Source organism: Drosophila hydei, unplaced genomic scaffold, assembly GCF_003285905.1.
Source record: "Drosophila hydei strain 15085-1641.00,03,60 unplaced genomic scaffold, DhydRS2 tig00000172-arrow-pilon, whole genome shotgun sequence".
In the NCBI taxonomy this organism is placed as follows: Eukaryota; Metazoa; Arthropoda; class Insecta; order Diptera; family Drosophilidae; genus Drosophila; species Drosophila hydei.
Window position 1 is genome coordinate 1,444,654 of NW_022045682.1, and position 26,837 is coordinate 1,471,490.

Genomic DNA, 26,837 nt, shown 5'->3' on the forward strand with positions numbered 1-26,837 from the left:
AAATGCGATACGCAGACACGAAACTATCGAGGAGCATTACAAATTGAATGTGGTCGGGAAAGAATAATTTAAATAATGTGTGTATTCAGTATCAGCTCTAGGGCGCAAAACAAATGCATATAACAATAGAGCTTATTTATTATATGATGAATCAAATTAATGTAAGCATATGCACTGCTTGCAAGCGCACAACTATCGCATAGTATATACATACAACACTTGTAGCTCACATACGAACGAAAGCTAATAGCTATGATATTCAACTTATGCTGCTTAATAAAGCGAAACATAGATGTCGCCTTTAGCGCTCATCGAGATAAGCATTCAAAAGTGTTAAATATGCAAAATGGAAATTTTGTTCTCTAACGAACGAATTAGCAGGCACACGGAATTGGCAAATTAATAGACAAACACCCGCTGTTGAAGCAACACGTATCGCTCGCTGCAAGCTTGCAGAAAGTGCAGTCTTTGAATGCGGTATATTTTAAATACCAAACCACAAAATTAGAATATTGATATATATATGTATGTATACGTATTACAGTGTTACAGATATAGTCTGCCGTTGCTGCTGCAAGCAAAAGCTAACAGCTACAGCATTTATACAACGTGTCTACTCAACTGAAACATAGATGTCGACTCTGACGACTGCTGATAAAAAGCATTTAAAATGTGAGACAATTAGGAAAACGGAATTTCATTTAATAATGACCCAATTAACAATTAACACAATGTTGCGAATTAGTAGGTGCTGGGGCAGGTGTTGCTGCCTGTGTGTGTGGGTGCTTACATATTAATGTCACCGTCTCGAATCTCTACGTGCCGCACAGATCGAAGTCTTTGATTAGACACCACTTTAAAAGGCGCACACTTTCGCTGCTCGAAGCACAGTTCCCGCTAGAAGTTCCAATGAAGCCGACTACAACGCTGCTACTGCTGCTCGGTAAGCATGTGCCAAATGCTTCACTTACTCCAATTTCATTTGCGGCCAATCTTTTCCAGCTGGCGCTTGCTTTTGCTTGGGCAATCCGCTCCTGGGGCTGGTGGATCCCAGCTGTTTTGTAGCTACTGCTGGTGTCTGTCCAAATGAGAATGTCACCTTCTGGCTGTACTCCAAGTAAGTCGTCTTTGGTTCCAGCTTCTTCATCCGTTCTTACATTTCCCTCCCTTCGCGCAGCGCCACACGCGATGATCCCATTCAGCTGAATCCCATCGATCTGAATCCATGGGACTTTCAGCCGTCACGCCCACTCAAAATACTGCTGCACGGCTACACGGGCCACCGCGACTTTGCACCCAACAACCACATACGGCCCGCTCTGCTGGACAACGAGGATGTCTATGTGATATCCATAGACTACGGCCCGCTGGTGCGCAATCCCTGCTATGTGCAGGCTGTGAGGAATCTGCCGCTGGTCAGCAAGTGCCTGGCACAGCTCATTAACAATCTCGTCGAGCGCGGCATAGTGCCGCACGAGCTGATACACATCATCGGCTTTAGCCTCGGTGGCCAGGTGGCTGGGCAAACGTCCAACTATCTAAATCGCAAGCCGAAGCGGATTACGGGCTTGGATCCAGCTAAGCCGCTCTTCATCCTTGGCAGCAACACGCGTCGTCTGGATCCGAGCGATGCGGAGTTCGTGGATGTCATACACACAGACACTCTGGGGCGTGGCATGATGCGTCCCTTAGGCCACGTGGACTTCTATCCCAATTTCGGTCCGCTTCAGCCGGGCTGCATGGAAGAGAATCCCAACGATCCGGGCAGCTGCAATCACGAGCGTGCACCGCGCTTCTATGCCAAGTCGATCAATTCCAGCTTGGGCTTCTGGGGTCGCCAATGCTCCAGCTGGTTGGTTCACCTCTTTGGACTGTGCTCCACACGCTCCACGCTCGCTTTGATGGGCTATCACGTGTCGCAGCAGCTGAGCGGCTCCTTCTTCCTCAAGACACTCAGCCAGCCGCCCTATGCCATGGGCAAGCCAGTGGAAGAGGACAATAGCAAATATGTGGCCAAGTTCCACTTGAGCTCCAAGCACAATGAAATCGAAAATGATTTCGAGCCGGAACTGGGCGAATCCATACCCGAACTGGAGGACAATGATGTGGACACCAATGAGCTGGAGAAGCAACTGATCTGGCAGGAGGCGCTCGATGAGCCGCTCTTTTAACCACATTCATTTCATAAGACTTTCGAGCTATGCGATCAACTGCCAACTAATCTAAGCAAATATTTAATTTATATCAGAATAATAAATTTAATTTTTTAATTATTTAAATTATTTGGTTTTCTATAATTGCAATAGTTAAAATTCTTGGCAGTAGCTGCGGAGATACGAAACTTGTTGAGATGTTAATGAAGCGGATGGACAGACGGAGGGAAGGACGGATAGATGGATGGACAGACGAATGAACAGAGGGAAGGACAGATGAATGAACGGACGAACAGATAAGCCGAACGACGGACGGATAGACGGACAGACGGATGGACGAAGAGACGAACGGATAGATGAACAGATAGAAAGAAGGACGGACAGATGGACGGTTAGACGGAATGACAGATCAACGGGCGGACACACGTATAGGAGGACGGGCGAACTGACAGAACTACCTCGACTTATTTCGCTATTCTAATCTAGAATATAACGGGCTGGCACGCCTCCTTTTGCCTTTTACCCACCCGGAATGCCCCTCTTCAATTAATACAGAGTATAATAAATATAACTTATAATTTAATTAAAATTAAATTCGATGCGAAATCTAATTAGAGGTCAAGTTAAGTCTCGCGAGTTATCGACTTGACTAGGGTTAGTGGCATTTGAGTTTCATTTCATAGACTTAGTTGCCTTATCAGCATGCGAAAATAGAGCTGGGCCCGCAGCTGGGGCTGGCTGACTTGGCCTAGAAACGGGGCCTTGACTTCTTATCGTAGGCAGCGCATAGGGGACAACGCATTGGTCGAGTCGTGCTCAAGGTCGGGCCAAGTGAATTTAATAGAATTAGCATTAGAGAAGGCTGGCAAAGTGCTCCAGATGCTCGCGACGTGCAGATATCAGATGCATGTAATAATTCCACTGATCTGCTGGCTGCTAATGCTAAGGAGCAGCTCTGCGAGGTTGGGCAGGCAGAACTTCCCGCCCGAGCTGTGCGTCTTTGCCACGGATGAGTGCCCCAATGCACGCATCAGCTTTTGGCTCTATACCAAGTGAGTGGCGATTGGATGCAGTTGGTCCACTTTATCCACTCTACACTTTAGCTCCAGCCGTGATGCGCCTGTTCTGTTGGATCCACTTAATCTTCAGGCCAGTTCCTTTGAGCCTCGCTTGCCTTTGAAGATTCTCATGCATGGCTTCACCGGCAATCGCAGCCTGACGCCCAATGTGGAGGTGCGCGATGTGCTGCTCCAAACGCAGCCTGTTCATGTGATCTCGGTGGACTATGGCAGTCTCGTTCGCTTTCCCTGCTATTATCCGTGGGCGGTAAGCAATGCCAAAGTGGTGGCCAAATGCCTGGCGCAGTTGGTCGACAATCTCTTGTCCAACGGCCTCTATGAACGTGAACAACTGCATCTTATTGGCTTCAGCCTGGGCGGCCAGGTGGCGGGCTTGACGGCCAATTTTGTACGCGAGCCCTTGTCACGCATTACGGGTCTGGATCCAGCTGGCCCTGGCTTCATGACCAGTCGGCTGTCCGATAAGCTCGACCCGGGCGATGCAGACTTTGTGGATGTCATACACACAGATCCCTTCTTCTTCTCGCTGCTGCCGCCCATGGGCCATGCGGACTTCTATCCCAATCTCGATCACTTCAGTCAACCCGGCTGCTCATACGTGAGCCACTGGCGCCCCTACAACTGCAATCACTTCCGCGCCGCCATCTACTACGGCGAGTCCATTGTCAGCGAGCATGGCTTCTGGGCACAACAGTGCGGCGGTTGGATGCAGTTCATCTCGCAACGCTGTGGCCTCTACGCGGATCTACCCAACACTCAAATGGGCTACTTTGTTTCGCAGAAGTAAGTTATAATAATAAGGGCCATCTATATTATTATATGAGTTTTACTCTGTCTCTTTCCCGCTCTACCTTTGCAGCTCTTCTGGCTCCTTTTTCCTGAGCACTAATGAAAAGCATCCTTACGCCAAGGGGCCAATTGCCGTAATTGTCCCCGAAGTGCCGCAGCTTTGAACACCTATTTACTCAATAATTATATTATTATATATACGTATAATTATATATATAATATATTTAATATAACGACTCTCAATTGTATCTGTTATAATATCTGAATGTATCTGAGCGATTCATGAACAGTTAAAGAGGAATTCTTTCTTTCTTAAGTTCATATGAAATTTTTGAATGCAAATCAATACTCCGCATCTATACGCGTCAGAAAAGGTAAGGCACTTAAAAATCGGAGAAGAGTTAGTCAAGTTACGGCTAATCAAAGGCAGAAACATGCTAGCGTTTTCGACTCAAGCCAATTTAGGCCAAAAGGATCAGGGCTTACATCCCGTTGTTGGCCATAAATGCAAAATTTGCGGAATCAACATATTGTTATGCTGATCAGAAGACTTCATTCATACTTATCGAAAATGATAATTTATCCCAAAATCGATGCACAAATACTCGCGTTATTATTGTGAAAATTTCGTATATTTTTATTTTTCAATTTCAGCCGAAAAAAGGCCATTTCAAAATCGAGAACAGTCAAAAATAAAAAAAAAAGCTGTATAGAAAACGAACACAAAAAGCTTTTCGAATCATGGAGCGAGCTTTTTTTGTTTTCTGTTATTTAGGGTGCTGCGCTCCACAAACTTTTTCGCCTGAGCGCAAACAAAAACGAAAGACTTAAGACACGAACGCGAGCAACAGTTGCTCGCCAGCGCGCAAACGTAACGCACGTCTGCTGCTATAATTCGGAAAACAAATCACTTATAACAACACGTGCGCGTGCTTGCCCCTCCGCGAAAGCCAAGATCAAGTGTTGCACAAAAAATCGTTGTCGTTGTTGTTGTTGTTGTTGTTCGGTTTTCGTTTTTCGTTTTATTTTGGGCGTTTCGCGCGTGCCCCGCTAATTTTAACATATTCATAGCATCCGGCATTATGCCGCGACAGCTGGTTGTGCATTGAAATTGAAATCGAGAGTGTTAGCCGAGTCCAATGACCAGCTGCAGCATCCGCCGCAACAGCTGCTGCATTCGTGTATAAATAAAAAAAAGCTAAAGTAAACAAAAGCGACGCGAATTGCATTTTGCTTATAAATGTCAAAGGCAGCAAAACCTTGACCCACACAGCAAATAGTTATCAGAAGATATATATGTATATATATGTCTGTATATACTCGCTTTTGTGTTCATAAATTCCAACTTATATAACAGCAATTGACACAAATCAAAGTGACGTGCGTTTAACACTGAAAGAAAAATAAATATGTTTTGGCGGCTTCTGTGCTTGTGGCTCAGCTTCAGCGTCTTCATTGTGGACTTTGCCGGTTTGTTTACATCTATATATATATACACTCAACTAAATACATATATATATGCATATATGTAGGCACTGTGCTAAAAAGAAATCTTGTGTTTAAGCTAAACTTTTACTTTCGCTCTGGCTGCTGGGCAGCTGCTGGCATTTATGACATCTCTTGCGGCTTTCATCTCAGTGTTTTTTGTTTGCGTTTTCAATTTTAGGCACATGAATTGCGAAATATTTGCTGTTAATATTTTCTTTATGACATTAGGCCATCAAAAGTTTCGATTCGTCGACCTTGCCTCATATTATTCAGCAACAATATTTTGAAATTGATTTCCATTAAAGGCCTGAACAACTTTAAGGTTGATGCTCTCCGCAACACGTACTCAAACAACAACAACAAGCAACTACTTATAACTTTTTATAACAACTTATTTGTTTAGCCAAAGGCTTTTGTCTGTGACCAGGTCGAACGTGTTGTAGCTGCGAATTTAACACACTGTTCAAGAGTCTGGGCGGACTGAAAAGAAATCGGAGCAAAAGTTGTGCACTTTGACTAAATTCGAAAGCCAATTGGACAGAAATTTAAAGAAGAGGAATAAATATATATATTTATTTTGATTTATATATCAAATAAAAATATAGCAAATATAGTAAATCAAGCCAGATATGCGAAAGTTAGCTTAGTCTTGGCCACGTTCTGCCGGCTTAAAAGTTCCGCTGAAATTTATCCATAATTTAAGTTTGAAGCAATTGAAAATAATTTTTTAATATGACTTTAATAAATGTAAAAAGTGTATAATTTTTTCAAAGAAACTGGAATTCCAATTCATAATAAAAATATTAAAATAAAACGAATTTTGTTAGGTTTTGAAAATATAAAAATATTTGACTTTGACCTAAGGAGCTCAAGTTCTTCAGCAAAACTTGAGGTTTCACAAAAATAATGATTTTTTAGGCTTAAAAAATAGTAAAATAAAATATATATATATATTTATATATATAAATAAAATTCGAAATTGGCTTTATATATATATATAGAACAGCATAAAAACTTAAAAAAAAAATGAGAAGATATTTATAAAACATTTATTCAATTCCGATTCACACAACTTGAACCACTGTGCCTTGGGTCAGTTGGCCAAAAGCCAATGTTTCTTTTACCACTCACTGTTATTGTTGTTATATTTCTGTTTCTTTATCGTCTTCTTTTTCTTTTCACTGCTGTGAATCAGTTTTATGAATTTGTTACGCATATTTTGAATTCATCTAAGGCAAAAAAGCTTTGTGCAGTTGCCTTGCCCCGGCATCAGCTGTTGTTTTGTGGCCCAGTTAATTAATTGTGCTATCAGCCGATGTTCAACTGCACTCACACACGCGCACATATCACAGCATTGCATATATATTCATATTTTTATTAGTATTTGGCTCCAAATGCTGACTGCCTGCCTGCACCTTGACACCCATCGCTGCTGTATTTCGCAATAATTTGCGTTCAAGTTTATTAAGCGTGCCATTTTATTATTGTTTCGTATTTTAATTATTGTTGTTGTTAGGGCAATTCCACAGTCAAAGGTGACATCAAATCGCTGTTCTGGCCCCGCGACCGGCTAATGGGGCGTATGCGCATTGCAAAAGTGCGCGTCACGACGCCAGGCGAAGGCAACGAACTGAATGCCAAAGTCAAGTGCTGCTCTTCAATTAAAGTGCAGTGTAGTTGGCTAAGGTTATAAAACGTGCGCTGAGCTCTGGGAAAATGTTGTAAGAAGTATATTACCTCAAACAAAATATGGCTATGATTCAACTGATAGACAGTGCATTAGTTAAGCTAAATGAATATTCTCTTTTATTTGTCAGTTCCTTAATCTCAAGTCATTATTAGCTAACAAAATTAAAGCATTTAATTGTCTTCAATTACAATTAAATGCTTGCTGACCTTCTTACAGAACTTGAAAAGCCAAAAAAGTGTAATCAAAGCGAGTTGAGCTACGCTGAGGCATTCTAATTACACTGTGCTGCAAGTTTTGTGAACAAGTAGAAAACACAAAACTCACATAAACTCTTACTGATTGGGAATATATACTTATATATGTGTTCTTCTGCTTAAAACTAGATTGATTTTACCTCTAAAAGATCAGGAAATTTCGAGGCTTAACGACTGACCACATCTCTTGTAGGTTGGCTTAAAGGGAATCTGTAGAAATTTAACTTAACCTCGATTTGCTACGCCATCCATAGATATATATACCACAATCTTTTAAGCATATATATTCCACCTGTCAAGCCATAAATCCAACTCTCTCTTTCACCTCATATAAACGCCTGCCTCCGATTAGATTTGATAGTTGCCTTAACAGCTCTAACTGCCAAGCCTCAGATTAGCTCAATTATTCGCTCTTAACTACAGTTGCATAGCTTCTAAGAAACCTTAGTTTGAAAATAACATGAGATTCAATAAAGCATTGCTGGTCAACAGAAATGGAAAACAAAGAAAAACCACAAAAACACTTCAAATGATGCAGGCCAAACAGTTTGAGCCGCAACACAAAAACCCATAAAAAAACGACTGAAAATAAACAAAAATTAAAAGAGAGACAGAAGCTGTAAACACAACAAAGGGACAACGAATTAACAACAACAACAAAAATTAAAAAATACAAATTTAAAAGTGAACAAAGGCCAAAACAAAAACCATCTTTCACTTACAGACAAAGACGTAGCAAAAAGATGAGTCAAGTCTCAAGAGTTGTTGCAGTTGTTGCATTTGCTGTTGCTGTGGCCGTTAGCATGCCATTGGCCATTGCTTGTGTCTTCCGCATTTGTCGCTTCCGTTTTTTGCTCTTGAGGTTTCTGGAGCTAAATTTTCATTTTGACTTTTCCGGCTGACCATTTCGTGTATTTCACGATTTCAACATTGCCGAAAAAACAAACCCACTAAAATAGACATTTAATTGGCATTTGTAATGCTGGCAGCGGACTCGCAGTGCACGTCCGAAAAACCGACTTACATAAGCCACAAAAAGACGTTCGCCAAACGGTTCGCTGCCCAAGCGATGAAAGCGGCCAGAAAAGCTGAAAACTGAAAACTGAAAACCTAAAACTCGTCGCAAGTGAGGCAGAAACATGACTCCGGCCCATTGCTAATTGCAATGCGGGGGAGCTGCAGCGCTACGCCCCCGTTTGCTCTACCGCTCAGCCAGCTGGTCAGAGCTTAAACGCATTTACTAAACTGAATTATGCTGGGCTCTGCTGGCGATTGTGCAAAACAATCGCATGTCGCATGCTTAAGTTGACAAAATGAAAGAGGCAAAACCTGTAACAGCGAGTGCAGTCAGGTGTGCACGACTACTAGATACCTGGTAGTTATTGAGTTACTTAAATTGATCATAGTTGATGTAACCTAATCTATACCTCCATATATATGATATAAACATGCTCAACTAACTTTCCATTGATATCGATATTTATCGATTATTATAAAATATTGCTCTTATTTCACCACAAGCTATCCACGCATAGCAAATATGTTGTTGACACACTTACACACTCTAAGAATCTATTAGATGAGCTCAAGATCAAGGCAGGGTTTACTTAAAATCGATATTTATCGATAAATAATTAGTTATTACTATTAAGCAACAAACCTAAGCTCTAGGCTTTTATAACAAGAAATTCCATATGTAAGATTTATAATCTATAATCCAATCTAGCCAAGAGTCAAGCTATCGATATTTATCGATTTCGTCTAACTTATAATTGCTGAATAGAAGTCAATAAATGCTTATCAAATATAAATTTTATATTTTAATGCCTGTCATAGATGCAGACAAAGCCAATATACCCCATCAGCATTGCCAATTGTTTACAGGGTATTCGAAAAATCATTATGACAACATTTCACATGACAAGATGTCAGCCAGACCCAAGACGGACCAGCTTATTCAACTAGTTGCCGCCCGCTTACTATGCCATGAGGTGAGCTGATATCAAATGCCGGCTGCCCTAAAAGGCGCAGTTTACTCACAGATCACCGATCTTTGATCAGTGAAATGAACAGTGATTAGTGTGAACTGAACTGCAACTGCAACTGCGGGCGCTGCAGACCGGTTGCATTACAACATCGAGCAGCTGGTTTAGCACAGCAAAGTGGGCCAATTGGCCAACGACTGTTGTTAGCTGAAGGTCGATTCTATCTATATATATGTATATCTATGTATGTATATATAGATATAACTATTATATTTCATTTTTAATAAGGCCATAAAAATTCAAAGCGTAATGAAATTTTGTACGCGCGAGTCTCACATTTTGGCTGTCAGTTAGTGTTGCCTGTGTCTTGGCTTGAATTTGTTCCGTCTGAATTTACTTCTGGATTCAGTGGCTCAGCTGAATTGTATATTAGAAAGATTGGAATTGCCTTCAAAATTATTTGCTTAAAGAAAATCAAGTTCCAATATATAAAATAATCTGTAGTTGCAACTAAGAAATAAATGGATTTCTGACAGTGGCAGCAAATGCTTATGAACCTATCCCCAAAGCTGGTCGAACAAGCACTTAAAAATTTTATTATTACCGAACTAGTTTTTAAAGCCTAACTTAATAAAAAAATTTTAACATTGATTAAAAAACGGGAATAATAATAAAGTGATTGATTTTTATTATTATTATTATTATCAAATTTGAACTGGTTCCGCATATGAACTGAAATATAAAATAAGGAACTATGAAAATGCTTTATACAATAACTTCAATAACTAAAATAAGTGTAAACCATTTGATTATGTATAGCTAAGATTTCAATAATCAATTGCGAACTAGTTCCGCATCTAGTTCCTTAACTAGTTCCGAAATATAAGACATAAGATATAAGTTTCGACTACCAGAAAGCAAATCAATATAGTATGACAAATAATAAATGTCACCTATGTTTTATCACTTATGAACTAGTTCCGCATATGAACCAAAGTATAAATAAAAGAAATGCATGAACGGAAAAGGCGTTTAACCAATCTTGTTTGTCATATAAATTCGATATATCAACATTTGAAGCTATTAACGATCACGAACTAGTTCTTTATGTGAACGGAAATGAACAAAGCTTGACTTTACGACTGTTGCAGCTGTGCAGATGAGCTCATTGAATATGGGTTTTCCTTATGGCTCTTGCCATGAATCATACGCACACATTGGACACATCGAAGCTGCCAGCGTCCAGTTATGTCACGTCACGGTGTTTGTGTTATAAATAGCAGCAACTGACAACAAGCTGACAGCAGAAATAACAACTGGAAATAATAGCAGATGCGAGTGTTTGTTGCACACTTCCGTTTTTTCGTTCGCTTTTGGCTGACTTTTACTTTTGCCACAATTGCAGAAATGTGGCAGCAACTGCTGGCAAATGTGGCAATTGCAGCCGCATCGGCATTTGCCACAAAATCGCCAACATTCAATGTCTCTTATGTAATTTAGCCTGACAATAAAGAAAAACCCGTTTAGCCACAGCCGGAGGTGAAGGTGTTCCGACAACTAACACAATCTGTCTCTCTCTCTCTCTCTCTCTCTCTCGCCCACACTCTCCCCCACTCTCTACTCACTCTACCACTCTCTCTCATTCTCCCTCTCTCACAGCTGCTCAAAACCCTGCTGTTGTGGCTGCCGCTGTGGCTGCGGGCCAAAATCAATCGCAAGTCTATGTCACAGACTCTTGCCTCGAGAAACCCTATCGCTGCCCGCATCCAAAGATACAATTCTATCTGTATACGCGACGCACTCAGGAGGAGCCTGAATATTTGGATGTGCTCGATCCGAATGCCTTGTACTACACACACTTCAATCCACGACATCCCACCAAGATCATCATCCATGGCTTTGGCGGCGGTCGCATGCTCAGCCCCAGCCCGGACCTGCGAGAGGCGTACTTCAGCATCGGCGAGTACAACATCATCATCGTGGACTACAGCAATGCGGTGAAGGAGCCGTGCCTCAGTCAGATGGAATGGTCGCCACGCTTTGGCAGTCTGTGCATCTCGCAGCTGGTTAAGTATCTGGCGCGACATCCGCGTGGCGTGCAGCCGGACGACCTGCACTTCATTGGCTACAGCGTGGGCGCGCACATTGCGGGCCTCGTTGCCAACTTCTTGAAGCCCGAGGAAGGTAAGATTGGACGCATAACGGCTCTGGATCCCACCATATTCTTCTATGCGGGCGCGAATAACTCACGGGACCTGGACACGAGTGATGCGCACTTTGTCGATGTGATGCACACGGGTGCCGGCATTCTGGGGCAGTGGCACTCGAGCGGACATGCCGACTTCTATGTCAATGGCGGCACCAGGCAGCCAGCGTGTGTAGGCTCTGCCACGCTATTTCGTAAGTTGATTGGGGGCGTAACTCAGGTTAAGTTTATAGAAATGTTATCGAATATCGATAAATTGATAATGGCTTGAGATTAATGAGACTTTGCACCAGGATAACTTTGAATAATAGCAAACATAGAAATTGAGAGATCATATCTATTAACGATAAAAAGTTATCGAATGTGAATTATCGATATATTTCATTAAAGCAAAACGAGACCTAAATTATATATTATAACAGTCTTAAATAATTGTAAATTACATAAATATTAAGTCGAAGGCCTTTATTGCAGAAGCTTAGTGTTCTTTTAGATCAAGATTAACCGATAACATATTTATCGATATTAGTTTATGACTCAATGCATCAATGCATAATTATATTCAATATGGTTCTTTGAACTCATGAGGATGTTGAATGTCAAAATATTAATTTATGTTTATCGATAACAATTATCGAAAAGAAGTGTAGCTGAAAGATATATATAAAAGATATGGAGCTTATCAGATGTTGAGGATTTTTAAACCTCTTGCCTTTGAGGAGAACTAATCTAAAATGTTGGCACACTTCAGAAACCTTGGCCTGCGATCACACTAAGGTCACGCCGTACTTTATCGAGTCGATAACTACGAAACGAGGCTTCTATGCGGGGCCCTGTCCCAATCTATTCACCTATCTAATAGGCTGGTGCGAGCCCAAGGACTCGGAATATGTGCTCATGGGCGAGCACTGTTCGCACAAGTAAGTCGCATGTTAAATATGAAATCACTAATTTATATATTTTATAACTGCTATTTGAAACACAGAGCACGTGGCAACTACTATGTGACGACGAATGCGAAGGCGCCCTTTGCACGCGGCTTTCCGGGCAAGGGGCGAGCCAATGGGGAGTACCAGGGCGTAAGACGTTGATCGGCTGGGGTCTGTTTATACTTTACATAGATATATTTGTGACGTAGCACTCATGTGATGTTAGTTCGTTGTCTCCTAATTATGAGTATTTGTATTTATTTCCCGATGCTTTCATCTTAGTTTTTACCATCTGCCGCCATCGTCGTTGTCCGCGCCTTGTACAAATCGAAATCTAATCATTAAATTTAGCTAAAAGAAATAAAAATATGTTTTAAACAATCAATTGCATTTTCTTTCTTCTTGTTTTTTTTTTGGCATAATTTGTTAACATGTTTCATTTATTGAATTCCAAATACAATTTTTTCGTTTAGGTATAATTTGTTAAGCCTTTATATGTGGTTCGTATAGTCGGGTTGCTTGATGGGGCCTATGAAAGAATTTTGTGGCATTAAATCAAATATAATTTGTATTTTGTTAAATATTATTTGTAATTAGTTTGAATGATATCGGCATAAATACTTTGAATACCTTTTTTAGACTAGTTCATAAAATTATACAACATTGGGCGGGTGTTGCCAGAAAAGGGAGCTTGATTTACTTTTATATTTATATATATATAGTTTTTTATACATTTACTAGTTGTTGAACAGAACACATAAATAATACATATATTTTTTCAATTTCAATTTAAATTTCAATTAAAATATATATACATAGCACGAATATAAATGTTTAATAGACTTTTCAAAAGTTCTTTTTCTTTTCTGAAAAGAATATTTGAAGCACGACTAGCCGCAGCTTTCTCTTAGTTAAGGTTTGTTAATTGTGCGTCTATATTTATATATGTCTGACAAATAGATGAGGTTGTAATAATATATATATATATATATATATATATATATATAGTCATAGTTATAGTACCCTAGTTATAACCGGTTAATGGGCTTTAAGTGATATTCATTGCAGTTTGTGCTCCGATTTGCCAGTTTATGATTTCTTTTTATTATATTTTTTACTAATTAAATATGAATTTAATTTTTTATGTACACTTAAATTACTCACAAAAGCATTTAATGATGGCATTTAGCTAGTTATATTGCATATATATATATATATATATAAATATATATATATATACAGACTGTTCGGTCAAATGTTCAACAAGTATTTCGTAAGAGGTTTTTAGCTAGAGTTTCGTATATATGGAAATATTTTGTAAAACAAAAAAACACTGTGGCGTTTTTGTTAACATATTTGTTATTATTGTCCACACAGCCTTGAGAGCTTTATTGTCTCTCAAAATAATGTAAATTAAACTATATAGATGGAAATAATATCATTCCAGTTTATACAGCTAAATGACAATTGAGAGCCTCGTTTGTATTCATCTCTCCTGTCAAGAACTGATTTAACTTTTAGAGACACACATATACATATCTATATATAACTATGTATTCAATAATAACTACAATAGTTCTGAGCGCATCTTAATGCCTTTTATATGTACAGACTTGAATTGATTAATGCTAATATTACACATACGCCCCAGTGGCCGAAAGTTTTCATTTGCTGCCAATTTTCTTAGTAAAAGCATCAAAATTGTTGTCTAAATTTTAAACCAACTAATATTTTCAATACTTTAAAAATAAAATATTATTTCTTTAAATATATATATATATATATTTTTTTTTATATATATATATATATATATATTAACAAAGCTTATGTAACTATTTATTGTCGCTTTCACAAGCAGTTGGTTGTTATTTGTTGCTTTGTTTAGTTTATAGTCATTGTTCAACAACACATATAACAATTAAAATTTAAGTTTTTTAACTATGCTCTAAATAATATTAATGTATAGATAATCATATATATATTTATATAATATTCGCTGCTCTGTACAAATTACGGTATAAGAATTGACTCTTTAGTTAGAAAATTTTCACATTTTAATAATACATAGTGGTGTAATTGTGAATAATTTGTTTAATATTACATTTTATAAATATATTTATATAATATATATATATATAAATTTATCGGTAAGTAATGTATATATGACTCGTATATTCAATAATATAATACATTTAATATATGCGTTGTATATAAGTTCTACAGTTGCCACAGAAAGTAAGTGCGTCTATAGAGAAAGAAAATAATATGCAAAAAAAATTAAAAGTGAGTGTATACAAATTGTGCTCAAACATCAAAAAAGAAAAAAAACTATGAATAAGAGTATGTGCTAAAAATATAATTTATAATAATTAAAAATCAAAAATTTGCTCAAAGACTAAAATTAAGTGTTAAATTTATAACTTACAAATATTGAAAAATAAAATAAAAAAAACTTAAAATTTTTTTATATAAATTTAATATTTCTTAACAAACAAACTTTTTCACAAATTTAAAATAATAATTTAAATATTTGAGAAAAAGTGCATTAATATTGAAAGTAAGTCAAAATAAATTAAACATATTTTGATATAAAATATTTACAGTACAAAAATATGTCTACTAAGAAAGTGCATCAAAAATAAAAATTATATTCAATTTAAAATCTGCGCCTAATAATACTTATATAATGAGAATCTAATTTGGTGCATTGAAATGTTAATGTGCTCATAATAAACAAAGGTAATACAGTTTTATTTAAATAAATATTGATAAATAAAATATTTGATATTATTTCTTAAAATATATATTTAATATTATATTGTGCTATTATTTGTTTTATATACATTAAGATTCTTCTTGTTGCGTCTTCTTATTAAACATGCATCAATATAATAAATAGTTAAAATGTTTTTAAATGTTTAAGTTAAATTTATATAAGCAAAAACAACTGCTGACCTCAAAATGTATGCACTAAAATGTAAAGAAAAATAATAACATTAAATTATTATTTGCTTAAGATTATTTTAAAATTTTTTTATGAAAACTAAATTTTATAAGATTTGTTATGCTTTTATTTTCTTTCAAATAAATATTTGAAAAATATTTTTCTTTTTGTCAAAAATTATACATTTAAATTATATTTTAATATTTCACATTAAAAAAAAAATATATTTACTTTTGTAAAAAAAAAAACAATAAAAACGTGCCCTAAATTTGATGTAAGTGCAGTTAAAAATGTAAAAAGATTTAAATATTAGGAAAAATTTAAAAAAAAATAATTTTTTTGTCAAGTTTTAAGCCAGCAGAAGTTTTTGCTTATGTATAATTTGTGTATGTCTATATGAAGCAAATTGTAGGATGAAGATTGAAGAGCATATGAAGACCAATTCTGAGGTTATTGGCGCCTAATGCTAGCTACTTATTAGCCTAAGCTACTATATGTGTGTTTTAGTACCTATATCATGCCATTGCTCGAGTCGTGCCATAAACCAAAAGCATTTATTTATGTGTGTAAAATATTATATAATTTATAATTATGAGTTAAATATGGTAGAAGTATACTGTCTTTTTCATATGAATTTTAATGTTTATCATTCGTGCCGAACATCAACAATTGCTTAGCTTTTAGTTAGATAAGTTTATGATTAAAATTTACTAATGCTTAGACATCAATGACATTTGAAGTCGTGTCTTTATCATATACATTGAATATCATTAACGGTAATAAAACTTGCAGTTTTTTATTTATATATAATTTTCATTATTAACTGCTAACAACAATTAATTCGCTATTATTATATAATATATGTGTATATATAGTGTCTATATAGTTAGTTTGAAATTATTTATAATAATATTTCATAACGATTTGAGACGTGCTGTGTGTGCCTGGATTATGTCTGTTTATGATATACACAAATGTCAAATATTATAATAATTATCTTTCGATTCATATATTTTCTCGATTTGCTGTAGCTTGTAAATAGAGTTCTGCGCAAGCGACGCTTAAAAGTAGGCTATAGATTTTGTGCTTTGCTCTTGAGGGCCAAGTTTAACGTTATCCTTTGTGTCCTGTATACGCGTACAATATGTAGTTGCTCTGTTAGGTACATAGTTTCATAGTGTTAGTGTGCTGAGTGAGTGTGTGTATGCGTGTGTTGTGTGTGTGTGAGAGTTTTTTCGATATAGAAATTCGTTAGACTCGGCCTGAAGTTCTTTTTCGATTTCAGTTTCAGATATATATCTATATGTGTGTTGGTATTATATCTTATATACAAATCAACCCCATCAGGAACAAACAATAAACGGACTATAACTAAAAGCTAATTGTATATCAGTTGATCTGCCAGTTGTGGTTGCTTACTGCTGTTGATAGGCCTGCTGTTCGTAGGGATTCGTCGAAGAATTCGCTTGTCCTTGCGTGTAGTCCGTGTAGCCATAGCCTTCGCTCGGCTGTGCCGGCTCCTCGACAATGGGCGCGCCCGCTGCCAATGCAAATGGATTGTTGGCCACGTGCCCGGTGGCGCCATAGCTAATGGCATTCGATTGCTGCATTTGGCTCTGCTCCGTGTACTCCGGTGCGCCCTGCAGGGGTGGGACGAGAAGTAAAAAGGTATTAAGTGTGCCTAATGCATGGCGTGCTTGGCTTACGAATGAGGTCTCCTTCATGTAGTTGCCCATCATGCCCGCCTGGCTGGGATCGTCGCCATGGGTAATGGCGCCCGCTGGCGGTGCCCACACCTGCTGCTCCTCAGCCGGTGGCTCGGCCCAGGGCTGCAGCTCGCCGGAGGCAAAAATGCCATAGAAAGTGCAGCCAATCAAGTGAACACAGGCGGCCAAAGTAAACACCGTGGTCCAGCAGCCAGTTGGCTATAGACAAAATATAGATAAAACTCATTGAAACCGAACAACTCTGCAGGCTATCAATCCACTGCCACTTACATTCGCCTGGATGAGTCCATCCAGCGCATAGGGCACTATAATGCCAGCCAAGGTGCCAATGCCATTCGACAAGCCCATCAATATGCTCGCATAGCGAGGCGCTATATCCAAATGATTCACATTATAGCCAGAGATGGCAAAGCCGCTGAACGCAACACCGCAGGTCAAGGCAAACATGGCGCCCGTCTAAGAAAATATTATATAAATATAAATAAATAAATACAAGATATTTATGTAATAAATAATTGATATTAATAAAGAAAAAATATCCCGTTTTTTCTTAAATAAAATTACAGGTAAAAATTATTATTTATTTCTTTAAAAACCTCAAATTTTTCTACAAAATATCAAATTTAAAATATATATTTAAAAAAATATATAAGTAATAAATAAATTCTAAATTAAGCATAAATAATAAAGATTATTAAGAAGTTCCCAATTTTTCTATAAATAATAAAAATAAAAATAAATCATATATGTATGTAAATAATATATTTCTAAATATATAAATATATATTATAAATATATTTCTCATATAAAAAAAATAAAATATTTATATTTTCACATATATAAAAATATATAAAGCTCTTAAAGATATACATAGATATATATATATAAACAAAGAACCAAAAATATATATATAATAAAAAATATATACAAAATTCATATAAATATGAATTTATTGTAAGTGATAAAGGTCTTAGAAATACTTATTAATCCTTATAAATACAAGGCATAAAGAACTCACCGCCGTCTGGGAGTGCGCCACGAAGAGAAAGAAGAGACCCTCCATGCCGAAGCCGCCGCAGTTGAAGAGTTTGCGCACATTTGTGGTGGAGAGGATGCCGTTCTTACGCAGGTGATCCGCGAGCATGCCGCCAAAGGGCACAATTGTGGTCATGATCAAGTGGGGCAGCGAGCCCACAAAGCCCGCCTCCTCCACCTTGAAGCCGAACTTGTGCTTGAGAAACGAGGATTGAAAGAGCACCAGCAGGTAAAAGTTCCAGGAACGACAGAAATTGGCCACGATGATGGCATAGACGGGCATCGAGCGCATCATCTGGCGCCACGGAGTTGTCTTGAATGACGGCATCGTTGGATGCGCCGATTCGCCCAGCGATTTCTCGATATACTTCAGCTCGGGTATGCTAATTGCAGGATGTTTGCGCGGATTCTCGAAGCACAGCCAGATCCAGAACATATACCAAATGATGCCGAAAGTGCCATAGGCATAGAACGGCGCCTGATAGCCCACAGCATCCGCCAGCAGCCCAGACAGTGGCAGGCCCACCACGACGCCCGCATACGACCCGGAGAAGGCTAAGGTGGCTAAGCGAGAGCGCTCCATCGGTGGCGCCCAGAAACGCCAAATGCCATGACAAGCTGGATATGTTACGCCCTGTGAGGGAGAGAGAGAGAAGAGAGTGAGTGAGGCGAAAAGATGATTGCCAAACAGACACAAAAGAAATCGCATTAAAATAAATGCTTTTGTTATTTTGCCTTCTGTGTGTGTGCCCCAAATCCGGAATATGTTTTCATTTCACATATTTGCTTTATCATATAACAAAAATCCTTACCCCTGACATGCACAACAAACCAACCCCCCGGGCTCTGCTACCCCGCCCAGTGCTACACGCGTAATCCTTGGCTTTGATCTGCTCAAAAACGAATTCGATTTGGTACATTTGATATGTGGTTCATGGTTGATAGATGTTTCTGACTCACCTCGAAGAGTCCTTGCAGCACACGCACGCCTATCACCACATGCCCGTGCATCAGTGTCATGGCAAACGGCACAAACAAATGCAGCGAGGCGGAGCTGACAATCGAGAGGCCAAAAATCTTGTTCGCTGGAAACTTGGATGCAATGAAGCCGCCGGGTATTTGTGTTATTAGATAGCCCCAGAAGAAGGATGAGTCCACGTGGCTCTCCACTGCAACCGTCCAGTTCATAAAGACGGTCTACAAAGAGAAGGAGAGAGAGAGAGAGACAGAGACAGTGAGAGGAAGTGAGTGAGAGAGTAAAAGTCGCAATCATTAAAATTTGTGCCGCGGGCCTTTATTAACGAGCGCCAAACGGAAGCTCTGTTTATGGGTGTGTGGGCGTGGCTTTGTGTGTGACTTTTGAGTGATATGAACACGCACACACACATGCACTCCCACACATGCACACACACTCTAATTGACAACAGCTTTGCCATCAAACGAAGCAAATTGAATTCCCATGCTCAAATTCCTTAAATGTTTTGAAGTATTTAGGAGCATATTAGAGAACCTTTTTTTAAAAATGTATTGAACGTATTGAATAAACTGTGAAATTTGATATAAAATATCTTTAAGTGCAATGAACACATTTAATTCATACTTAAATATTTTTTTTATTATTATTAGTAAAGCTCATCAGCAGATTTCGCTGTCTACCGATGGCTCGTCTGTGCCTTCATTGTTTATGGCTTTTGCAATTTCGTGCGTTCATCCAAAAGCATTCAACTGTAAGGTAAGATTAGGTAAGAAAACGTCGCTCTCCAAGGACTAAACAATCGCCAAATATAGTTATCTGCAAGTCTGCAGTCGCATATTTAATGATTTGTGTTTTTCTTGTTAAAATCTTTTTCATTTTGTATTACATTTGTTTAGTAAGTATTGAGTTGCGTTGTCGGCCGTCAAACCATAAATTGTGTAGCTCAATAAAAATGAATATTATTATATATTATATATTGTATATTATTATATATATTATATATATATTATTATATATTATATATATATACATTCTGAAAAATTTCCGAAACCAACTGATTTATGCACAGAAGATGTTTAAAAATATTTAAATTGAAATACAAAAAAATTAATTCCCAATTTTTTTTGTCGAAAATATTTTGAAATTATACTTTTATAACTTTTGCTGCCATTGTAGAAAGCTGTTTGCTTAAGAATTCTTAACTCTTCTGAATCAATATATATATTTTAAATATGTCAATAGATATATATTCAATTTTTTCAGAATTTACATAAGTATATGTATGTATTTATATTATGTAGGAAACGAACTCAATATCTCTCACTTGGCAAATATTCGATTTATATATATATATATATATTAATATATATATATTAATATAGATGTATAACTTTTAGCTAATAATATATATAAAATAATACTAGTATTTTAACTAAATTTGTCTATCCTTTAACTTTCTTAGATCTTCATATCATGGCAGAGATTTTTCTCACTGCGCTCTCCTATATGAAAATATGTTTTGATGACTTAACATTTTTTTTATATATTCAGGAATCATGTTTATTATTTAAAACCTATAAAAAATATATTAAAAAGAAAAACACTTAATTTAAGAAACTTTTTAAATTATTTATTTCACAATAAAACAAAACTCTTCAGAACTCAACTCCAATCTCAGTTAAACTTCTTTCCAGCTTGAATCCTTCAACTTACCCCGTTGTGCTCGCCTTTGAGCTTCGCCGCTGACATGTTGCAGCGCATGCCGAAGGCAATCATGAAGCCCACGCAGGCCATTGTAGCGATGGTGTACCGTGCCGGCATGCAGGGGCATTCCGCTTTGCAGTACTTGTCGATTTTGCGCAGAGGCGGACGTTCGATCTCCTCGAAGGAGGCGGGCGAGTCGGGTCGATCGTCGTCGTCGTCGTAGGCGTGGCCACCGCCAGGTCCACGCCCCTCACGGTCGCCGCCCTCCATCTCCTCGTAGCCCCCATGGCCGCCATGATAGCTCTGCGATATCTCGAACTTTTCCATATTCGGCTTCAGGCTGCAAAAAGGCAAAAGATTGAGGCGCGAGAGCACATAACTCATGCCAATTAGTTGACAATGTCGAGCAACAGGTGAGAGAGAGAATGAGTGAGGGCGAGTCTGGCATTTGGCTCAGGGGAGGCGTAAAAACACAAATATTTTCAGCTTGTTAGGGCAAGAAATTTTACTGCCCTGAGGGACGTTGTTTCTTGGGGATGATTCATTCAATTGAAATTGAATTCAATTTTATTAAGTGCTGAGACCAAAAACTGATTTTCCCAGCCAGGTAAACTGCTCTCGATTCAGATTTAGATATCAGATTGTGGCTTAAAGCTAGCATTTAACGCTGACAAAGACTGATTGATGACAGACTGTGTGCATTGGGCTTAATGTATAATCGGGGGCTCGACAGTTAACCCAGCCCAAGTGACACATCAACATTGATAACCTCATCAGTGGTGGCATTAACAACTCGCTCTGTCTCTGGCTCAGTCTCTCTGGCATTCCTTCTCATAAATATCCAGACAAACGCCTCGCCATGGCCCACCTCCTTCGATACAAAATAAAAAGCCACTACTGTGCCAACTTCAATATCTCTTTTCGTGCTGCTCTTCTCCGTCGCCGTCGCCGTTTGTCACATAACTCAAATGTCTGACGCCAAAGCTACCCTCGTCTGGTCACGCAGCTTCCTTGTAGTCCTCGTAGTCCTTGCGCCTTGACCGACTTTAATGCCGGCTTGTCTGACGCCAATTTTATACCCGCTATTTATGGATCCACACAAACACAAACTCACATTTATATAACTTTGGTGAGAGCAGTTGGAGCTTCCTCACATTGTCTGCGAGGGAGCGAAAAGCGATAGCCCTAGCTCTATAATGTGTGCAGCTTGGACTGATTATGGATTGTGCTCATTAGCTTCCTGACTAATTGATTGATTGACAGAGCTGGTCAGGCAGACACGAAACTACTCATTGATTGAGGAACTCGACTGCGCTGATTGAATGTCAGGCTAAACATATTTTTATATCAAACTGCCAGCTTGATTAGGTATCTGATTGATAAACCTACTGATTGACATTGATTGACTAAGTATTCTTTAATGTGTATTGTCCTTTTGTGTAGCAAATATCATAAGTGCTTGATTATTTTTTAGATATCTCTATATATTGATAGATTGAAAGACTGATTTTCTGAGTCTAGGTCTGATTGATTGATTAATAATTTTATTCAGTTAGTGATTGACTAATGACAGCCTGAACAATGTACTAGCTGATTGATATAGAGCTGATAGACTGCTGGATTGACTGACTGAATGATGGACATATGTGCTGACTGTTTGATTGATTGATTTAACTAAATAATTAACTAATCAACTGACTGTTAGGATGATTGATGGACAGACTTATTTAGTTATACAGTCCAGGCAGACTGATTGATTGACTGAGAGCTTAACAGATTTATGTATCGGTTGATTGATTGCCTAATGGACTTAACAACTGACTGGCTGACAGACTGATTGACTGGCTGACAGGGCTGGTGACTCAACTGCTGACCAATTATCTAGCTTAATCACTAGCTGACTGAGTCCGTTGATTGATTGACTGATAGATTGACTAAATAACAGATTAACTGATTGATTGAACACAATTCTAATTTGAGCTATAAGATATATATGTTCTATATACTATATTTAATACCAAATTCTTCTAGCCATGCGTCATCTGTAGTTTGGCAAGCGTATTTGAAATTCATGCCAAGAACTTCACTTTTCCTTGGCTGTCTGCAGTTTCTCTTGCTTTTTTGGCCTTGTTGATAAACTATTGCTGAAGTTTTTTTTGTTGCAGGCATTTGTTTGGCGGGTTTTGATTGTCAGTAAAAATGTTGGAGACTTTTTGGCGCCGCATAGATTATGGCTAACTGGCGCCGCTGTCTTGGCAGCAATGAAGGAGGAGTTGAAGGTTATTGTGGCCTGGCTTTAACTGGGGCCACAATGGGCGCGCCCATTAGTCGAGCAATGGGGCAAAATATTTGACTTGAGCTGTCAGAGACACGACTCGGCGTCTCCAACTGGAAGGCAGCTCGACAATTCTAATTTCGCTGACGACACAATGCTCGACTTGTCCTTGAAGCTGTACGCATTTCAATTTCTTCGCGCGCGCCTTTCGAGTGCCACTCGACATCAGGCGCAGGCAGCGTTACAGGCACAGATCCTGGCAACCGTTTTCAATGAGCTCGTCGAAATCAATTTCATTTGCGTGCAGCCTTTTGAATTTCAAGGAGACTTCCCGGCTGCCTAGCTGCCTGACTGCCTGTTGGTATGCAACACTTTTTTTCCTTTTCCTCTTAATGCTTCACACACATTCCTTAATGAAAACGAGCTATCACCTATTGTTCCAATTTCTAATTTAAGCCACGCCCCGCCCGCAAAAGTCCTTGAGCAAATCAGTTGTACGAGTAATCGAGTCCTGCTGTTGCCAGGCGCGTGCCCATAAAAATTGCATACCTCACATTCAAACACTATTTGTGCTGTGAGTCAATATGCTCATGACTCTTTATATTCTGCATACTCGTTCACGTGGTGAAAAGAGTATATTGGATTTGAGCTGGGTTTAATTCTTTTGACCAATGAATGGGCTCTTTTGGGTGTGTGTAGACGACTCGTCTTGAAACACATTGAAGTGGTAACAATTCTAGAATTACTATATATTTCACTATATCATGGCAATTTATATTGATGCTGCTGGAGCTAGAGATCTGGAATTTTACTGAAGAGAGCCTAGCAAGGCAGGATAAACTATGTCGTTGGCAGTTTTATGGCTTGTGAGTCTATTGCTATAGAGCTCTTACTCTACCTGAGGGCGCACAAATCAAACAAGACTATTATATATTTTGCAGTTATATAGCTTGAAACTCAATATTTTCCAGGTAGATAACAGTGGAGTGCCTTTACATTCCATAACTACTGTAGAGTTCCTTTATAAATTAAGCCAAAAATTATATACCTAATTAATAAAAAGTATTCTTCATAACCCTTCGCAGTTTTGGATTCCAGTCTCCGACTCCGACTCTGGCAAAGCAGTGAAAACAAACGCTTCAGAGCTTAAGCTCTTTTATAAGATTTTTAAAGCTTATGTCCTTTGCAGTTAGACCAACTATTCTATATAAAATAATGTCTAAAATCGCGGCAAATCAAACGATACTATATACCTCAAGTGTTCAGCTAGACACTCAAACTTTGCCCAGTGGATTGATTCTGAGCTTCTCTACAAATGAGCCTAGAGATCGACTTGCATTGATGCATCCCAGACAGAAACCAAAGTAACTGTCTGACTTCCTCTATGAATCAATCAAAAACTATATATCTAATCAGTGTGAACTATATACTATATCAAATTACCTTAATATTCTAGAACCATATATTCTAATCGGTCTTAGAGCTGGAATAATCAACTTTTGGATGACTATCGAACTGTTCCACAATTAATTGCTCATCAAAAATCAATTTTGCTACTGAACAAGTATTACGCAGTCAGTTACGCTCCACAGCAATGCTCTCACCCATTGTATTGTTTACCATGAGCCACACACAGGGGCAGCTGCTTGCCTCGCTTCCGTTAGAAGCACGTGCCACAGCAGGCAACGTGTACGGAATTCCTGAGCTAACGGTGAACGTCTCGGCATGCCGTTGCCTTCATAACTGGCGGGTAGACTGATTGAGTGATTGGCGTACTGCCTAGCTGGCTGATTGACAGATTGACTGACTGACTACAGGCTGTAGCTAGCTGCAACTTCTTGTGGCCTCTTTAATGACTTGTTAAGCATGCCAATAATTTTTACAACTTTGCGACTCGCCACGACGCGCGACGGCGACACGTGCCCAACTTTCGCGACGCCGGCTAAGTCCTGTGGCCCCCCTCTCCACCTACCTAAGTACTTGCCCTCTTTGCATGGTCAAGTTCAGCCAACCACGCGTCGTGTGTCTCGACTCGTTGCTGATCAACGTTGCGTTAAATTAAATTTTTTCCTATTTTTCATTCAGGTTTATTTTTTGGCCAAAGCCATTTGATTGCATTCATCTTTCAGTCTCGGCATATTGCACACTCATCATTTTTAACACTGTGCTACAAAGGTCTTGAAAGTAAACAAAAAGAACTAGCCTCTTGTTAATGTTAGTTGGCTTTTATGAAACTGTTATGAAAACTCAAATTTATTTCATGATTTTCTCTTTTTTGTCCCGGCCCAAATTATGTTGTGTAGTGTTGTTGTTCAGGATATTTTCGTTTCGTTTCGTTCCGCTCGTCTACTCACCCGCCGAAAACGCCTGTCGCCTTCTCCTTAAACGCCGTCAAGCCCTTCATGATGCGACTTTTTGTTTTTGTTCACTGGATGTTGTTGTTGCTGCTGTTGTTGTTGTTGTTATTGTTATCGTTTGTGCGCATAAATATTTTGTTGCCTACTTCACGGCGGCTTAGCTTTTAGCTACTCTCTGAGCGTGTCGAATCGCAGCGGGGCTAATTTTATAACTCAATTTTGGTTGGTTCGTTCGCTCTGCTCTTCTTCCTGTGGTTGTTGTTGTTGTTATTCGTTGTTGAAAAGGTGTTGATGCTGCATTTTCACAGTGCCTGCCAAAAGTAATGAGAAAGTGAGTTGCAGCACTCATTATTACTGTCTGCCTCGTGTTTTGCTGCTGATAAGCAAAGCCTAAAGAGCTCAAAGTCTCATAATTTGCCACATTTGTCGCTCACTTGTGGCTGCAAATGTTTCTTAAGCGGCTTACGCCCATAAATTTTGCCAGCCCTTTGATAGTTGAATTTTTGTGGGTCTTGGAATTGGAAGAGGGTGCTCAAAAAGTTGTCGCAGTAAAATGTTTGTCAGGAATTCAGGATGAATTTGTGCCAGAAAGAAATAAAATTGGTAAAATTAAGTTCTACATTAATTATGAAATTATAATTTTAATTTAAATTTATTATAAGTTTAATTGCAAGAATATCGAAAGAATTTATTTTTAAACCTATTTGAAAACTTAAATGACTTAAAACTTAAAAAGAGAGTAGTCTGAAGAGTTGAAAAGTTTTTAATAAATAATATTGTTTATTATTTTATTTTAATTTAAATTTAAAAGATAATGCTGAAATCAATTTTATATGTTTTAAAATGAAACAATAAATAATTCTTAAATGAAAAAAGATATTTTGCATTATTAATAAATTTGTTTTGTAATTTTTCAATTAAATTTATGGTAAAGAAAAATGTTAATATATATTTCTATATATGTCCATTACCACAACTCCACTCAACCACCATTAATCCTAACAAAAGTCTATAAATACAACATCATATCAGTATAGATAAGTGAAGCAAAAAAATCAATAACTATCTATATATTCAATCAGCCCATACAACACTTGACCTTTAGTCCTTCCTTCACTTACATTGCTCGCGAGTATTGCGTAATCCATTTCTCTGCTCGATTATGTAAGCGCCTCACGTAATCCCAAAGCCAGTTGTTGTTTTACTATTACTTTCGCTTTAGTTATTTTTAAATATTTAATTTTAA

The 26,837-nt window shown here is 38.2% G+C and overlaps 4 protein-coding genes across 4 annotated transcripts; 3 read left to right on the forward strand and 1 right to left on the reverse strand.

Annotated features, from left to right (window-relative positions):
• The first annotated feature begins 813 nt into the window (after nucleotides 1-813).
• LOC111599312 (pancreatic triacylglycerol lipase) lies at nucleotides 814-2,171 on the forward strand. Its single transcript, XM_023314922.2, has 3 exons — nucleotides 814-943; nucleotides 1,003-1,117; nucleotides 1,178-2,171. The coding sequence occupies exons 1-3, from the start codon at nucleotides 910-912 to the stop codon at nucleotides 2,169-2,171; spliced, it is 1,143 nt and encodes a 380-aa protein (XP_023170690.2). The 5' UTR covers nucleotides 814-909.
• An 885-nt stretch (nucleotides 2,172-3,056) lies between these two features.
• LOC111599313 (inactive pancreatic lipase-related protein 1) lies at nucleotides 3,057-4,185 on the forward strand. The gene is made up of 3 exons (XM_023314923.2): nucleotides 3,057-3,205; nucleotides 3,257-4,015; nucleotides 4,092-4,185. Exons 1-3 carry the CDS (start codon nucleotides 3,057-3,059, stop codon nucleotides 4,183-4,185), a joined length of 1,002 nt encoding a protein of 333 aa, XP_023170691.2.
• Nucleotides 4,186-5,430: 1,245 nt separating this feature from the next.
• On the forward strand, nucleotides 5,431-12,735 carry LOC111599314 (lipase member H-A). Its single transcript, XM_023314924.2, has 4 exons — nucleotides 5,431-5,491; nucleotides 11,098-11,838; nucleotides 12,396-12,564; nucleotides 12,630-12,735. Exons 1-4 carry the CDS (start codon nucleotides 5,431-5,433, stop codon nucleotides 12,733-12,735), a joined length of 1,077 nt encoding a protein of 358 aa, XP_023170692.1.
• A 3,652-nt stretch (nucleotides 12,736-16,387) lies between these two features.
• On the reverse strand, nucleotides 16,388-26,835 carry LOC111599319 (vesicular glutamate transporter 1). The gene is made up of 8 exons (XM_023314933.2): nucleotides 26,713-26,835; nucleotides 25,589-25,902; nucleotides 20,969-21,299; nucleotides 19,240-19,476; nucleotides 18,263-18,913; nucleotides 17,515-17,700; nucleotides 17,224-17,442; nucleotides 16,388-17,157 (listed from the first exon to the last, which is right to left on the reverse strand). Exons 2-8 carry the CDS (start codon nucleotides 25,636-25,638, stop codon nucleotides 16,933-16,935), a joined length of 1,899 nt encoding a protein of 632 aa, XP_023170701.2. The 5' UTR covers nucleotides 25,639-25,902; nucleotides 26,713-26,835; the 3' UTR covers nucleotides 16,388-16,932.
• Between the last annotated feature and the right edge of the window lie 2 nt (nucleotides 26,836-26,837).

Excerpts from the sequence above, each read along its gene's own strand:
- LOC111599319 (XM_023314933.2), bottom strand. The coding sequence starts at position 25,638 with ATGAAGGGCTTGACGGCGTTTAAGGAGAAGGCGACAGGCGTTTTCGGC. Across the intron at positions 21,300-25,588 it reads GCGACAGGCGTTTTCGGCGG|CCTGAAGCCGAATATGGAAA; the intron begins GTGAGTAGACGA and ends GCCTTTTTGCAG. Across the intron at positions 18,914-19,239 it reads TGCTGCAAGGACTCTTCGAG|GGCGTAACATATCCAGCTTG; the intron begins GTGAGTCAGAAA and ends TCTCCCTCACAG.
- LOC111599312 (XM_023314922.2), top strand. The coding sequence starts at position 910 with ATGAAGCCGACTACAACGCTGCTACTGCTGCTCG. Across the intron at positions 944-1,002 it reads AACGCTGCTACTGCTGCTCG|CTGGCGCTTGCTTTTGCTTG; the intron begins GTAAGCATGTGC and ends AATCTTTTCCAG. Across the intron at positions 1,118-1,177 it reads ACCTTCTGGCTGTACTCCAA|CGCCACACGCGATGATCCCA; the intron begins GTAAGTCGTCTT and ends CCCTTCGCGCAG.
- LOC111599313 (XM_023314923.2), top strand. The coding sequence starts at position 3,057 with ATGCATGTAATAATTCCACTGATCTGCTGGCTGCTAATGCTAAGGAGC. Across the intron at positions 3,206-3,256 it reads AGCTTTTGGCTCTATACCAA|CTCCAGCCGTGATGCGCCTG; the intron begins GTGAGTGGCGAT and ends TCTACACTTTAG. Across the intron at positions 4,016-4,091 it reads GGCTACTTTGTTTCGCAGAA|CTCTTCTGGCTCCTTTTTCC; the intron begins GTAAGTTATAAT and ends CTACCTTTGCAG.
- LOC111599314 (XM_023314924.2), top strand. The coding sequence starts at position 5,431 with ATGTTTTGGCGGCTTCTGTGCTTGTGGCTCAGCTTCAGCGTCTTCATT. Across the intron at positions 5,492-11,097 it reads CTTCATTGTGGACTTTGCCG|CTGCTCAAAACCCTGCTGTT; the intron begins GTTTGTTTACAT and ends CCTCTCTCACAG. Across the intron at positions 11,839-12,395 it reads AGGCTCTGCCACGCTATTTC|AAACCTTGGCCTGCGATCAC; the intron begins GTAAGTTGATTG and ends GGCACACTTCAG.